This window comes from Urocitellus parryii, chromosome 9 (assembly GCF_045843805.1).
Source record: "Urocitellus parryii isolate mUroPar1 chromosome 9, mUroPar1.hap1, whole genome shotgun sequence".
Taxonomy (NCBI): Eukaryota; Metazoa; Chordata; class Mammalia; order Rodentia; family Sciuridae; genus Urocitellus; species Urocitellus parryii.
Window position 1 is genome coordinate 137,152,944 of NC_135539.1, and position 14,817 is coordinate 137,167,760.

Below are 14,817 nucleotides of genomic sequence, written 5' to 3' on the forward strand. Positions count from 1 at the left end.
AGAACTCACTAAGCGTAGGAAGAAAGAACAGAAATAAGAGAAAGGAGACTTGGAAGAGAAGAAAATAAGAAGAGAGAGGGAGAGATGAGAAAAGGGGGAAAGAATGAAACACACGTTGTGAGTGAGTCATGGGGCAGACTTTGGTGCCTGCAGGGCCTGTAGCCTGAGCTATAGCAGAGCTGACTGTAACTTGTGAATTTTACAGAAGCCATGTCAGATTATTAGAAAGCTACAGCAAGAATCAGAAAGCAAATTGTCATGGGACCAAAGAATCTAATTCTGATGAACTTACTCTTGGCCAGTACATTCAGTCCAACTCAAAGACCTCATATACTAACCTCCTTTCCCCTTAATCATAATGATGGCCTCAGCAATCAGAACATCTGCTTGCCCCTTTCTCGGAAATATTTTTCATCTCAGACATGCCACTTGAGAATAAAATCCTCCCTGAGATTCTCAACATTTCTCCAGCTAAATGCATATCAGAAGATTACAAAGTGGAAATAAAAAAAAATAAAATTAAAAAGTGGTAATCAAATTGACTCCCAAGGTTCAGGAAGCCCCATGATTTGGAAGGCCTTGCAACCCAACTCACGTGTCTGTAAACTTCCTGCGAAGGTGTGTCACCACCATGGGCAAGCCGCTGGCAAAGGGTGGCTCCCGGAGAACCTGGTACCTTACAGGCCTGCAGCCAGAGCATAAGGGGCTGTGGGGCTGGGAAGTCAGGAGGGCCGCGTCAATCTCCATCCGCTCATCAAAGGTGTAGACTTTCACCCCTGAGACCTTCCCAGCCACGTGCAGTTTGATGGTGAGTGGGGTATCACAGAAAGTGTCTAAGGGACCCAGATGCACAGACTCCTGGTGTTCCAGCAAGATCTCTGTATCAAAGAGTGCCTGGGAAGAGTCCATGGAGAGGTAAGTGACCCAGAGGGTGAGGGTGTCGGCTTGAACTGGGTGTTGGAAGAGCAGCTCCAGGCTACAGCCTTCTGCAGGGCAGGGCACCGTCATGTTCATATGGTACAGGTGGAGCTCAGGACTCCAGGCCTGCAAGCTCGGCTCACAGGGCTGATCGACATCAGGAGGCCCTGAGGCAGGGGAGCAGAAAGGCACATCAGGAACTGCTACTAAAATCTGAAAATGACCCAGAACCCCCCAAATAATAATAATAATAAAATAAAAATTTTAATCCGAAAATGAATGAGTAGCCCGTATTAGCTGTCAGAATGAGGAAAGAAGGTGGAGAGAGCTTAGAATTCCTAGGGAAGTTGGCCAGCATAGCAGGTTGTGACTTAAGGACTAGTAAGGGCAAAGCATAACAGTAAAAGGAATGATGCTCTTGTCACTGTCACCTCCACCTGGTGTCCTTTAAGGGATTCAGCAGGACCTGGGAATGGGACAATCAGATCCCAGATGGAACCCTGAGACTGATGCAGAGATGTCAAGTCATGTTCTCCAGAAATTCTTGGGCAGAGGAGAATTGCATACTGAGTTCATTAATAATGTATGGTAAAATTAGTGCTTCTGAAGCCCAAGGTTAACTTCAGTTTGTCACTATCCTCTCTGTAGTGTACTTCATAAGACTTCTTCCATTCCTTAAGACCCCACTGTGGCACCTCATCTTCTCGACTGCTGGCCAGACTCTAAAACCATGTTTGAATTCTCCTGTGAGGTCAGGTGCATGTGAGCAGGTGGGAACTGCAGGGAGGAAATGCAAACACAGAGAGAGGACTGTGGGGAAAGGTGGAACTTGGTAACCAAGAGAAAATGTAATGGTGAAAAATAAAATGCAATAAGGTCAGCTCTGGAAATAATCCGTAAGAATGGGTTTTATTTCATTTCATGTGAAGGGAATTGAAGAGAATGTGTTGGATTAGAGGTCAGCGAGGTTAGGCTCCAGCGGGCACTGTGCCCTTACCTTAGCTAGGCAGCCATAGTAGGCACAGTGTTTTAAGCTTTGATTTGCTTGTTTACAAAATACGCACTAATATTTAACTTCTGCCCTATTAGGGGAGTGTAAAATATCTATACAATATTTCATAGAAATGAAGTAATTACATTTGCAAAAGTAGAATTATTTAGTCCTTCAGAATTTGGAAAATAAAGAATGGCCAAAAGCCCAGCAGAATAAGTTGAAACATGTATGTATGTGTGTAAGATGGTCCAGTAAGGACCATGTTGGTTTTTTTGCCAACATTGTGAGTTGATTGGTTAATTCATTAAAAACCATGTTTTGCATTACACCTGGTGCCAATCTAGGTGATGGAGACAAGAGTGGTGAACAAGAGTGATAACAGTCTAAGCTTCACCCATCTTACAACAGGTGATAGATGTAACAATTATTAAATGGAAGGACATAAAGTGTAACTTCAAGTAGTAATGGCATCTTTGAAGAAAAATGAAGGAATATAAAGGAATAGAGAATTATGAGGTGGGGATGGGAGCTTTTAGATTATGAAGCCAGAGAAGTTTTGACCAAGAACATGATAATTAAGGAAGGCATGCACTTGATTCAATTCTGTATTCCCTATAGCATTTAGAAATTAAATGGTGATCAAGAAGAGTTAAGTAAGTGCCATGAAATACATTTTGTGACTGCATTAAATGTCTGTGCTTGCTCTGTTGAGGGTTCAATTACTTTTACTTCCTGTATTTTAATTACGACCAGGTCCTTCACTCTTTCAAAGTAAAGGAAGATCAGTTTTTTCTCATCCTAAGTTTCCAGTGCTTATCTCAAATGCCAGTAAAGAAAAGGCCTTGAAAGCCAACCCAGGGGTGGCACTGGCTGTCAGAAGCTCTTTATTATAATTTCATATGAAAGGTGAAATAAAGGACCTGGTTTGCCTGAAGATATAAGAATTAGGACCCAGAACTTCAAATTCTTTCACCTATGCCAGATAAATTTAGAACACTTCCAAAAACTGAAATGAAAAAAATTCTGAGTTAATGAGTCCAACAGATATAAAAGTCCCAAACTAGATCAGTTTGCCACAGAAAGGGGACTTCTATGAAATGCCAGACTCTAAACGAGTCTACTGCAGCTATCCTACTGTGGCTCTCCATCCTCCAAGGAAATCTCTCATCTGAGAAACACAATCCATCCTGCGGGCACTTCCCTCCAGCTTTCTCCTTGAGGCTCTGTCACTTGGGTAACTGGAAGCCTAAGATGACCTCATGCAGATACTCTTAGGTCACTGCCCTTTATTTCTTGTCACAGTCAAGACTGCAAATTAATTTAAATAAGCCATGTTTAACACATCTTACTGGAGTCTTTTTTGGGTCTTAAGAATTATAAGTGGGCGGGGGGAGCAAAGACAAAAGATAACTATTAGGAAAGCTGCTGCAGATGTCAGAAGACATCAAGCCATCCATCAGGAGGTGCTAAAAGTCATGTCAACAGTATTTTCTGGTCTGGAACTAGAAAACGATCCATGCTGAAATTTGTTTTTGGATCTCTGATGTGCCTATGTGAGTGCGTATGTGACTTTTTGAGAAGTTGGAGGAGGGTCAGGAAAAGAGATAACGAAAAACATCTCTCTTGTAGAGCTTAGCTCATATTCAAAGCACAACAAGTACCAGTGATTAATGGACTCGTAAAACAGCATAGATGAGAACGATCAGTATGGAACACCTAGTCCACCCCACCCCCACCCAGATGCACAGGGCCAGAGTGTTAGTTCCCAGCAACTTGCCGTGCCCCCTGTCAGTCTCCTGATACAAAGGAGGAAGAGATCAGCTTACACTGCCATGTGACAAGACTGCTCCAGAGACAATAGGCATGCGGAACACCATTGGCCCTGTCCCATCTGAAGTCACCCCTAGTTCAGCAGAATTCTCTGTCTCTGTGTGCTGTATGCTAATCTCTGCTTTATCACAGCCATTGGGCCTCAGTGTTGTGTGCTTATGAGACATTTGGCACACAGATGCACCAGGCAGTCTTTCTAAGGCCCTGGAGACACCCAGCAAGACACACATACACACACACCCCTATCTCTCTCTCTCTCTCTCTCTCTCTCTCTCTCTCACTCACTGCCTGTTCCTTACCATGCCACTGCTCTGCCCTTCCTTTACCTTCACCCCCATTGTCAATGGCCACTAAGGCTCAAGTTGAAAAGCTATGGTACTTTACCCACAGCCTCCTCTGGGGTCCAGTAGCCAGAGGAATCACACACTCGCCGAGAGGAAGCCCTGTGCACGTACTGACGGAACATCCCATCTTCTGTGCAGGCACCACACACGCTGCCTGGGGCCCTGGGGAAAGGAAGCAGTGAAGGTGGACATCCATTCTGCTGAGCTGGGACAAGAAAACTGAGAAGACCCAGGGGAAGGGCCTCTTACTGTGGGAGGCCCTAGAGGGCAATGGAAGCACAAGTGTTTGTCAACTCAACTTCCTCCTTATACAGATATCAAAATTGCAAAATTCATAGTGACATCAAAATCTGAAGGCCATGAAGGAGAAAAATTTAAGTCATAAAGGAGGCCTGTGGAATGTAAGTGGGTAGCTTCTGTCTTGGGAAAACTAAACACAAAACAATTACAATCTGAATTGACATAAAATTTCTTTCTATACTGACTGTTGATAAATTATTAAAGACCCCTTGAATTTTCCCCACTAAAACAGACAGTAGTTTTCAGAGTAAACATTATTTCAGACTCCCTATTTTAATTTCATACATAAAATAAAAGTCTGTGAAATATAATGTCCTTCATGTCTCCACTGCCTATGAGGACATATTTGAACCCCTCCCCACAACCCAAGGTATAGCACAAGTCAGCTCCAGCCTCCCCTGCTGCAGTTCCTTCATTAGAAATGAAGGAATGGTATATTTCCATCCCAAAGAACATATCATTATTCCATAAAGACATAGCTCCATGAAACACGCTGTCCCCCACTTCGAATGCCCCATGGCCTTTCCGAGCATCTCTGTCTGGCAAACTCCTATTCTTCAGGGGCCATTCTAATGTAGCCTTTGCAGGGGTAAACAGGCTGTTTCCTTTAAGTGGCCAGCTCTCCCTCTGTGCACCCACGGCACCCACTGGTTCCTCTCCTAGGAGTCTGCTCCGTGATGCTGAGAATTTCCATTTAACTTCTTTCCTTTGCCGCTAAGTAAGTCCTGGCTTATTCTCTTTCCATCCCCAGCAGTCAGTATAGGGACCAGCTCAGGAGTTTGGGGAAGTGCTTGTCTTATAGATGTCTATGAAATAATTATTGGTTAATGATTAAATACAAGCACCATATTTGAGGTAAGCAGAATAAGTGGAAATAATAATAACTAAACAGCAAAGGAAAATCACTTGATAAGGCTTGTCTTTGGTACTTGGACTGCTTTTAGAAGCCCAATTTTGAACAACACATCTGAAATGCAGGTGCTGAATCAGGAACACTCAATAGGTAGCATGTTAATAGCATATATTAATGTCATATTAAACATCTTACAATGTGCAAGAGAAACAGTGTTGTTAAACAAAGGGCATAGTTATGGCAGCAGCTCCCATGTATCAAATGCCCCCCATACCTGGCTGTGTGCCACATGTACTTCCCATAAATTATTTCTAATCCCTGTAACAACCCTCTGTTTACAAGGGAGACAATTCAGGCTCAGGGAAGCTAAGTAAATCGCCCAAGGTTACAAGTTCCTTAATTCTTTCAAGCAAGAGCAAGTTCCCAAACACCGTCTAGTGTCTGGTGCTTTGGCAACTAAGAGGTGTAGCTGAGGCCCCCGCTGACTCCAAGTAGAGCTCACTCCTAACGCAGATGCGACTCCAAACCACATGTCCCTGATGCACTTGGCCCTTCCGGAGCTGCTCCTAGTGCGTAGCTGGGGCTCCTTTCTGACATAAGGATTCCAAATACCTACTGGGGTAGAGTAAACATAACTCCAGGAATGACACAAATCACCGGGCATGTGACGTGAGTCCCCCCAACACGCGTGTTGGGAGGCCTCAAAGCTAGCCCACCTAGCTAAGGAAAGGAAGCAAATTGCAGTCCTTTCTGCCAACAGGCTCTCAGCACGCCAGCTCTGATGTCTGCTTTATCGTAACGCTTGTACCAGAGAGAGAATTGAAAGATTAAATTGTTTACATGTGTTACATAAACTGATGTAAAACTCCGGTTTGCGCATACCCACAGAGGACTTACTGTTCAGCCAGTCCAACCGAGGCTGCACAAGGTCACACTTGCAGAAGGATGATTCTTAGACACATCGCATAGATGTGAGCTGAATCACCCAAAGCAGCTCGGGGAAGCCTGGCTTCTGATGGCAATGCAGACGGTTTGGTAGGGTTGTGAGATCTCAATGATGTCATGCACTGAATGTGGATCAAGGTATCAGGGAAAAGGGCCAAGATCCCAGGAGGCTGAGAGTAACACTGAAAAAGGCCTCAGCAGCTCTGTCCTCTCTTCATCTCTCCCTGTTCTCTTTCCCAGGCTTGCAGTAAAGCTCCAGGGACAGTCAACTCGGTAGCTGGGCCCTGACACCCAGCGGGGAAGTATGGCACAAGGATTCAGAGAGATCATCTATTTCGTGTCCCTCGTTTCTGAATTTCCAGTGGATTCCCCCAGTTGACCTCTCTGTAGTTATAGGATCTCAGACTGGTTGTGTGTATTCTCTAAGCCTATATTTTTTAAGTAGGAGTTGAGCCTACCACAAGGACTACATAGGACAAGTACAAGAAAATAGCTACACAATGCCTCTCCCATCCCTCACGCAGATGTCATTCATTTTCTATGCTTTGTTTTTTGGCTTTTTTTTTTAAAGAATAATTACCCTGACATTCATTTATGCCAGTACACAAAAAAAAAAATATATAATCTAGTTTTAGGTCTCATGTTTTTCTTCAATAAGCATGTAGTAGGTGTCTATTGCAGCAGGTCAAGAATCAAACAAACAAAAAAGTTCCTCTCTTACTCTTAGTCATTGCTAGATGAGTGAGGCTGACAGGAAGACACAGCTAATAAGAGTTCCATAAGCTAGTGGTTCTGGGGGTGGGAGGAAGGCACAGGGCAGCAGGAGGCAGAGATGGTAGAAGAGATGCTACATATGTCAGTTGAGCCCTGATGCAATGCCCTGTGGCATGTTGTGCATTCCTATTCACCCATCTACCCGCCCAGTGGAAGCATGCATTCCTCTCTCCCCAGACACCACTGTGAAAGTAGCAAGCCACTGATGCATTGTCCCACCATGGAGGCAGGGGGCAAATGTCCTCTCAGTTCCTCCCATTTATCCTGATCACATTGGCTGGCCTCTTCAGGCCCCATCCTGAGGAGCAAGTGCTAGAAGAACAGGTGCTCTACTAAGCAGCCAGAATGCAGCAGGCTGGAAGAGGCAGCCCCAAGTGGAGAAGCCCATATACATAGTCCCATGTGGGGATTCCCCTTGCTTTACATTCTTCCTCTCCTACAAACCACTGCAAAGAAAATGCTGCAGCTCACCTCTGGCGAGCACCCCTCTCACCTGTCATATACAACTCCACTAATGGGAGGCAGCCAGTGGATAGTGAGGGACTTGTGGGTCTGCCCAATGACCATGGGTGGGATGGGAATGGGGGTGGGCTTTCTGCTTTCACTCCACTGCTGATAAACAAGATCCAAATAGCAGTGCATTCGGGCCACTTGGTTAGGGGTGAAGCTGTCAGTGCAGTCATCATCTGTGGGGAAAAAAAGAAAAACACAAATAATAGAGGTTTCAACCTGCAAACCACCAAGGCAGGGACAAATCCTGTCTTCTTAGTTGTTCCCAGCACCTAACCCAACACCTTGCACTTGTTAGGTTCAAAAAACACTCTTTGAAAGAATAAATACATTATGTTCCAGAAAATAACTAAGTTAGAAGAGGAAGAGAGAAAGAACCTCCTTGTCTACAAGCAAGGCCGTCAACTAATGTTGGGCTGGCCCAGGTGAGATTGGCACCCTGGAGCATAGGCTTGCTCTGAGCAAAGATTATTTACTCAGCAAACCACAAGATGGCAGTGTTTCAGCAGAGGGCCTGAGCCTGGGGAGCATGTAGAGTTATAGACACCTGCTTTATTGCGCTGTGATATTGGCCAAGGTTAATGAATTCTCAGGGGGAGACACTGGAGGAAAAGAAAACTAAAGTGTCAAGGGAGCAGCAGGGATGGGAGTGGTGGCCCAGTCTTACTTTTGGAACCAACAAATTCTTCCTACTAGGTACATTTCTCACAGAGTTACAAAGGAAGTTCTCTCAGTTTCAGGAACCTTTCCATTTAAAACACCAGTCACACACCATCTGGCTTCTTCAGTGTTTCCCCTGCCCATCTCAAAGATGGAGAACTTTATATGGAGCTCTTATCTCTGCTCCACATCATCCAATCTCTTGCCTTGGCAAAGGCCACTATGTCCTTGCAACAAGGGAAGGCAGAGGTGTCAGTGCTTATAAATTCAATACCCCTGAATTATTCACCAAAATGCAACTTGGATAGAAACATCTTGGGCTGGGGATGTGGCTCAAGCGGTAGCGCGCTTGCCTGGCATGTGCGCAGCGCTGGGTTCGAACCTCAGCACCACATACAAATAAAGATGTGTCCGCCGAAAACTAAAAAATAAATATTAAAAAAATTCTCTTTAAAAAAAAAAAAGAAACATCTTGGTGGGTCACAGGAAGAACTGGTGCAACACTCTTCCCTTCAAAGCCATGATGAGGGTCTGATGATCCTTTTATGCATAGTTCTAGAAATAAGAACCTGGAACTCAAAAAAAAAATTAACTTCTTTCACCATAAAATAGGTCATCAAATCAAATTAGTTCTGAATTTTTGGGGACAAATTTTCAGTCCATTATCAGTCTATTCCATATATTAGTGTTACTTTTTGCCAGAAACAAGGAAGATGTGAGAGACAGGAAAGAAGGAAAATCAAGGAGCTAAATTGAAAAAAAAAAAAAAGCCATACAATACAGTTTTCCTAGGATGAAGAAGATACCATCTTAAAAATGAAATGCATCATTCTGGGCAATGTGTTGGACGGCAAGCTAAGTCAGTGTTCAGCCAGGGTTTGAGAGGAGAATCTGATTTTTTTTTTTTTAAGAACAAAACAAAAGGAATCCTGAGCTTAAATGAACTAAATGGCCTTGTTGGCCAACTGTAAAAGTAGTACAAAGAGCCAACTTGACCCGGAAACATCTTTCATCCATCCTTATTGGACTCTTCTTTGGAGTAAAAGCCCCAAAACATGAACAAGAACAAGAATCACCAAGTTCTAGAAGTTGAAGAGATCTCAAGAGGGCTTTTGGCTTTGTTTCATTTTTACTGTCCAAGAAAGAAGTGTGCTTTTCTTTTGCTCTCTAGTGGAAAAGAATCCATTCAACAAGACCCCTTAGTATCTCAGTATTTCAACAAGATTCTTCAAGGACATGGAAGAAAAATGAACATCCCATAATAAGTACACTTCAGTTTTCTAACATTTCAACTCTCTAACTGCTTGGTAATCTCTCTGGCCCCTACTCCTCCACCCTGCCACCCCCCAGAAGCCCTCAGGTTATCTTAATGAAAAACAAAGGCACCAAGTCTGTTGGGGTACCTGTGTAGCTCATGTAGTTGCTGAATGGAGCCCCTGGGAAGTGGCTGAAGCCACAAGTGTCATTGGCAGGCTCAGGGTCCTGGCATAGCTTGCTCTTGGGAGTGGGGGCAGTGTCGGCACAGAGGTCTCCGGTTTCCATGGACGGCACCGTCTCCCTGCAGGGATCATCGCAGGATTCTCTTTCACTGACCCCTTTGAAAACATGGTAGAGTCCCAGAACATGCCCCACTTCATGGATCATGATGTTGGTGTGGCCAGGCATGCCATAATAGGCAGGATTGAGGACAACACCACCTGCAAAGGAAGGTTTGAAAAGCGTCTCTCAGCAGAGAATGAACATCAGTCCTCCCTTCAGTCTTTGATCATGTCTTCTGATCAAATCTCCCAGTTCAGTCTCCAGGGAGATACTTAATAAATAACTTCCAGTGGTACCCAAGTGTTGTGCTTCCCTCTCGTCATGAATATCCTCAGAACTAATCAATACACATTTCCTTATCCCCTATCTAGGTGAGTGTAGTCCTAGATATCAGGGATATCAGAATGAACCAAACAGCAAAAAGAAAGGCCAGGATTCCCAGCCCTGGCAGCACATTAAAATCACCTCTGGACATATAAAAAGTTCAAAACCTTTACACCAAAAATCAAATAACCCAATTAATAAGTGGGCAAAAGAATTAAACAGATACTTCTTAAAAGAAGAAATACAAATGGCTAAAAAAAACTTGAAAAAATGTTCATCATTAGCATTAACTGCAGATATTAGTTTCAAATGTATATATCAAAATGACACTGAGATTTCATCTCATGGCAGTCAGAATGGCAGTCAACAAAAATACAAATTATAATAAATGCTGGAGAGATTGTGGAGAAAAAGGAACACTTTTGCACTGTTGATGGGATTGTAAATTAGTACAACCTCTATGGAAATCAGTTTGGAGGCTCCCAAAAGACTATGCACAGAACCACCATATGACCAGGATATACCACTCCTTGGTATTTATCCTGAAGAATTAAAGTCATCTTACTGCAGTGATATATGTATCCCCATGTTTATAGCAGCACAATATACAATAGACAAACTATGGAATCATCCTAGGTGTCCATCAATGGATGAATGGATAGAGAAAATGTAGTGTATATACACAGTGGAGTTTTATTTAGCCATAGAGAAAAATGAAATTATGGCATTTGCAGGAAAATGGAGACCATCATGTTAAGTGAAATAAGTCAAACTGAAAAGGTCATGGGTCATATGTTTTCTATCATATGCAGAAGCTAGAGAGGAAAAGAAAAGTGGAGATAGATCTCCTTAAAATCAAAGGGAGACCAGTAGAAGAAAAGGATCAAGGATGGGAGGCAGGGATGTGGAGGAGAAGTGCTAGGGAGTTGATGTTAGCCAAATTATACCATTTTATTATGTATGTACAAATATGTAACAGCAAATCCCATTATACACACAACTATAATGCACCAACAAAATGGAGAAGAAAAATAAAATAGACTGGAACAAAAAAAATACAAAGGTTCAAATGCTACTCTCAAGAAATTAAATCTAAATATCTGGGGATATAATTCGTGCATCAGTATTTGTTTTTAATTTTCCAGGTAGAGAGCCATGTGTGGCAAAAGCTCATGGATTTTGGAGCCCAGGAAATTAATGTCTGATACTGGCCCTCTCCATACCTGCTTTGAGGACATCTAACTGGCCTCTGAGAACCAGCTTTGTTGTTTGTAGAATGGGAATGATCACACTATTGTTTGGATTTTTTTTTAAGCATTTGGCACATTCTAGAGGTTAGTGAACGACAGTTGCCTAAGCTGCTTCTGATTTCATCACCACTATTCTCAAGGACCTAACAGCCAGAGAGACAAAAGCTGAGTCTTGCTACCATGGAACTACCCCACATTCAGAATGTTGGGCACTGCAGGCACATGGCCAAAACTCACTCTCCAAAGACCTCCATGAGGACACCAAGGGACGTGTTTTTGAGAAGAGGTATCACATTTAGCGGGGCTTAGATGAACGATACAATGTGTCACTGTCACCTTACAGAGAAAAGGCAAAAGCCCTCTGAGTGTCCAAACTTCTGTCTGGTTGTTAAAACCCTAATCTCTATTTCCCTCTTCTCCCCAGGGTTGAGCCGTTGGACTTGACTGGTTTTCTTCAGCCCTCCACCGGGTCAGGATCAGATTGAACCTCATCTCTGTGCTGGCTTCTTTCCTTATCTCCAAGCACTCCCTACATCACAAATTGGGTTCATAAATTCTGATCTTGGGTGATACTTTCTGAAAACAGCAGCATTGTTGATGAAATGCATTCAAGAAAAATGCAGTGAGCCATATTTCTCCTGAAAACTTACAACTTCTATGAAAATTTGTATTAAAAGCTCTGAAAAGTACTGCAGTGATTTTGTTTTAACACTGTGCTTACCAGACTTATTTGAACATACAACCTGTTTGGGTAGAATACACTTTGATGTCTCTGGAATACAGATTTCTTCGAGCATCACTCAGGAAACACTATAAAAGATGAACAAACTCCCATCGATAATTATTTTTTTTCACATGTGTCTTATCTCAGAGAAAACCTCAAACATTCCCTCATGCTATTCCTGGACCAGCCTGTCCTTTTGTGGAGAAAGTAATTATAGATGAACAGATAGGAGGTTCCTGAAACAAGGAATAGAAAAAGCATCAGAACCCACAGTGGAAGAATGCCCCAGAGTATGGCTTTAGGGACAGTCAGGGGAAATGTAGGGGTGGCCATTACACTGATGGGCTTCCTGCTAATGGCAGAAGTTTCTGCCTAAACTCCAAGTGAGATATTTCCCAGTCTAAGGATATTTTGCAGAGGGGGTTTAGAGACAGCTTTCAATAGCCAGCGTGTATACAAGTGGAGCAAGAACCTGACAAGGCAAGCCCTGGATACTCCTGCAGGTCCCTTCACACCCAGGAGAGCAGGCCAGGTTCTCTTCCATGCACCCTTGATGACCCTTCCCTAAAAGGAGAATATGGAGTTAACCAGACAGGACATAAATTTCAACTAAAAACAAGCATCTTAACACATACTTGCAATAGCTATAATTTTTATTTCAGAGCTATAGGGTTTCTGCTAAAAAGTCATCAGTGTGGCACATTTAATAATGAGCTTATAGCTGTGTGTGTTATACAGAATAATGCACAAAATTTAGAAATGTGTGAAATATGGAACAAAATATTGCTCTAATTTAGGGATAAGTGCTGTGCACATCAGTACATTTTAAGAAAAACGTCCAAGGTCCTGGGCCTCTTGTAGCCATTCTACCTGTTAGTGTACACAGTCATGAATCACCAGACTAGAGATAAAGGCACTGGGAGTGCGGTCTTGCCCTGACAAGCTTAATGGCCTTGGTCCTATGCTTCAGTTTTCTCTAGGTCTCCTTAGCTAAAACAAGAGGGGCTACATTGACTTGTTAAATTTTTCCCTATTCTCATGCCAAGAGCTAACATGCAGGACTTTGTGAGACCATCATAAATACCACGTGAAGAAGTCTGTTACCATGGACCATCGGCCCTCTCAGCCTTATAGTCTGTGTTCCAAAACTTAGCAGCAGATAGAAGTAGAAAGCTGGGCAGGAGATGTCAGAATTCTACCCTCAGGTCTGCTGAAGATTTTCTAGTGGCCCCAGTTGGCTGCCCATGAATCCTAACCCCTTCCCACCTTTATGTTCCCATCTCCTCTCCTGAGAGAAGGGGTCCCACACAGTGCTCATTCACCTCTTATCCTCCCCCGCAAAACAAACCACCGTTGTTGAATTATTAGGAGAGTGTGTTTAAATCATTCCCTCTCTCTCTCTCCTCTCCCTCACAAACTCACACACACACACATACACACACACACTTATATCCATGTGGGCAAGAGAAAAGTGATGATTTAGTTTAGAAAAGTTCTTTCATGTTTTAATAAAAATCACACACACACGTATCCATGCCAAAAGCTGAGTGAAGCATAAAGACTTATTGCCCAAAATCTAAAAAGAGGATTGAAAGAACTTCTTTTCTTAATTATTTAAAAAAATAATAATAATAAAGAAGGAACAAGACTTAATAATAATAAATAAAAATGAAATTCCCAGATGTCCTCCCACCATCTGGGTCCACAGGGAGGGTCTAAGGGGCTGTGCATTTCTGCCCTCTCAGGGAAAAGTATAATCCTTTCCCAGAAGCAATACTGGGGCTTGGGGATGATGGAACAACAGTAGAACATGCCTCTGGCAAGTACCATTTGATATCAGCATTCACACAGACCACCATCCCCTCAACACTGACACCTGCAGCCTATGCTTTCCACCAGCTGCAAGGCCAGCCTCAGTAGTGACCAGCCGACCTTTATGACCTTTACATCAGTGTGTGGAGGCTGTTCCACAGATGGTTTCTGGAATGATCAGAGTCCCTTATTTGGCTGTAAACGTTCAGTGGAAATGTATTGATCCTTACCTTTGGGGACATTCTTAAAAGCTCTTGGAGCTATTTCCTGATCTATTCAATAGTAATAACAAGAGTTCCTATCTCAAAGGGCTGTTGAGAAGATTAAAGTAGTAATGTTAACAAATGAGCATTAGGTTTATTTCCTAGAGCAAAGCAACATAAAATATATATTAGACATTCGTTGACATGATTACAATTCCATGATGCAGCCAGGTAGGAAGTGCTCATTTGCTCCATCCCTGGGGCTCCTACCTAACCAGCTTCCTTCATCAGGAGAATGGAGGCTGGCCTGGCTGCAGGCAGGACAGATCTCTCAAGAGGAGGGCAGTCGTTCCAGGGAGGGTGGGAAAACACCTCACAAAAGCTTGATTTGCCCCTAAGCTGCTAACCTCGCTTCCAGGTTGCTCTGATGCTAGACTCATGGGCACCCAGAAGACAGGCAGGCCTTGGTCAGGCCTGAAAATAGACAAGTTCCCTTCCCTTCAGACATCACAACAGGGTTCAAATCATCCCTCACAGCCTGAACTAAGTGACTGTGGAATGAAACGCAATCTTATGGATCTGGGTCTGTTAGGGTAATTCTTCATAGATCTTAATAGGAGGTTAATTTACACAGGATATCCTTGTTCTATAGCACCAATAATTTTCCTTCTCATGTGGTTATTTAGATAGAATATAATTATCATTTCTTATACTCCAAACCACAGTTCTTTTTTGTCTTTCTTTTGTCTTGGAGGATAAAATGAAACCACAGGTAAAGGGTACAGTAGGGATGGGACTCCCTCCTCTAATGGGACACCTGTACTATGCTCTCTGCTC

General features: G+C 43.1%; 1 protein-coding gene across 1 annotated transcript in view; it reads right to left on the minus strand.

The window, feature by feature from the left end:
* The window catches only part of Pappa2 (pappalysin 2), a 240,625-nt gene that overhangs the window by 131,071 nt on the left and 94,737 nt on the right, over window positions 1-14,817 (minus strand). The window contains exons 4-7 of the mRNA XM_026388519.2: window positions 9,532-9,825; window positions 7,452-7,644; window positions 4,127-4,248; window positions 596-1,085 (exon numbers count right to left, since the gene is read on the minus strand). Of these exons, the coding sequence (XP_026244304.2) occupies window positions 596-1,085; window positions 4,127-4,248; window positions 7,452-7,644; window positions 9,532-9,825 (1,099 nt within the window). The remainder of the gene's footprint in view (window positions 1-595; window positions 1,086-4,126; window positions 4,249-7,451; window positions 7,645-9,531; window positions 9,826-14,817) is intronic.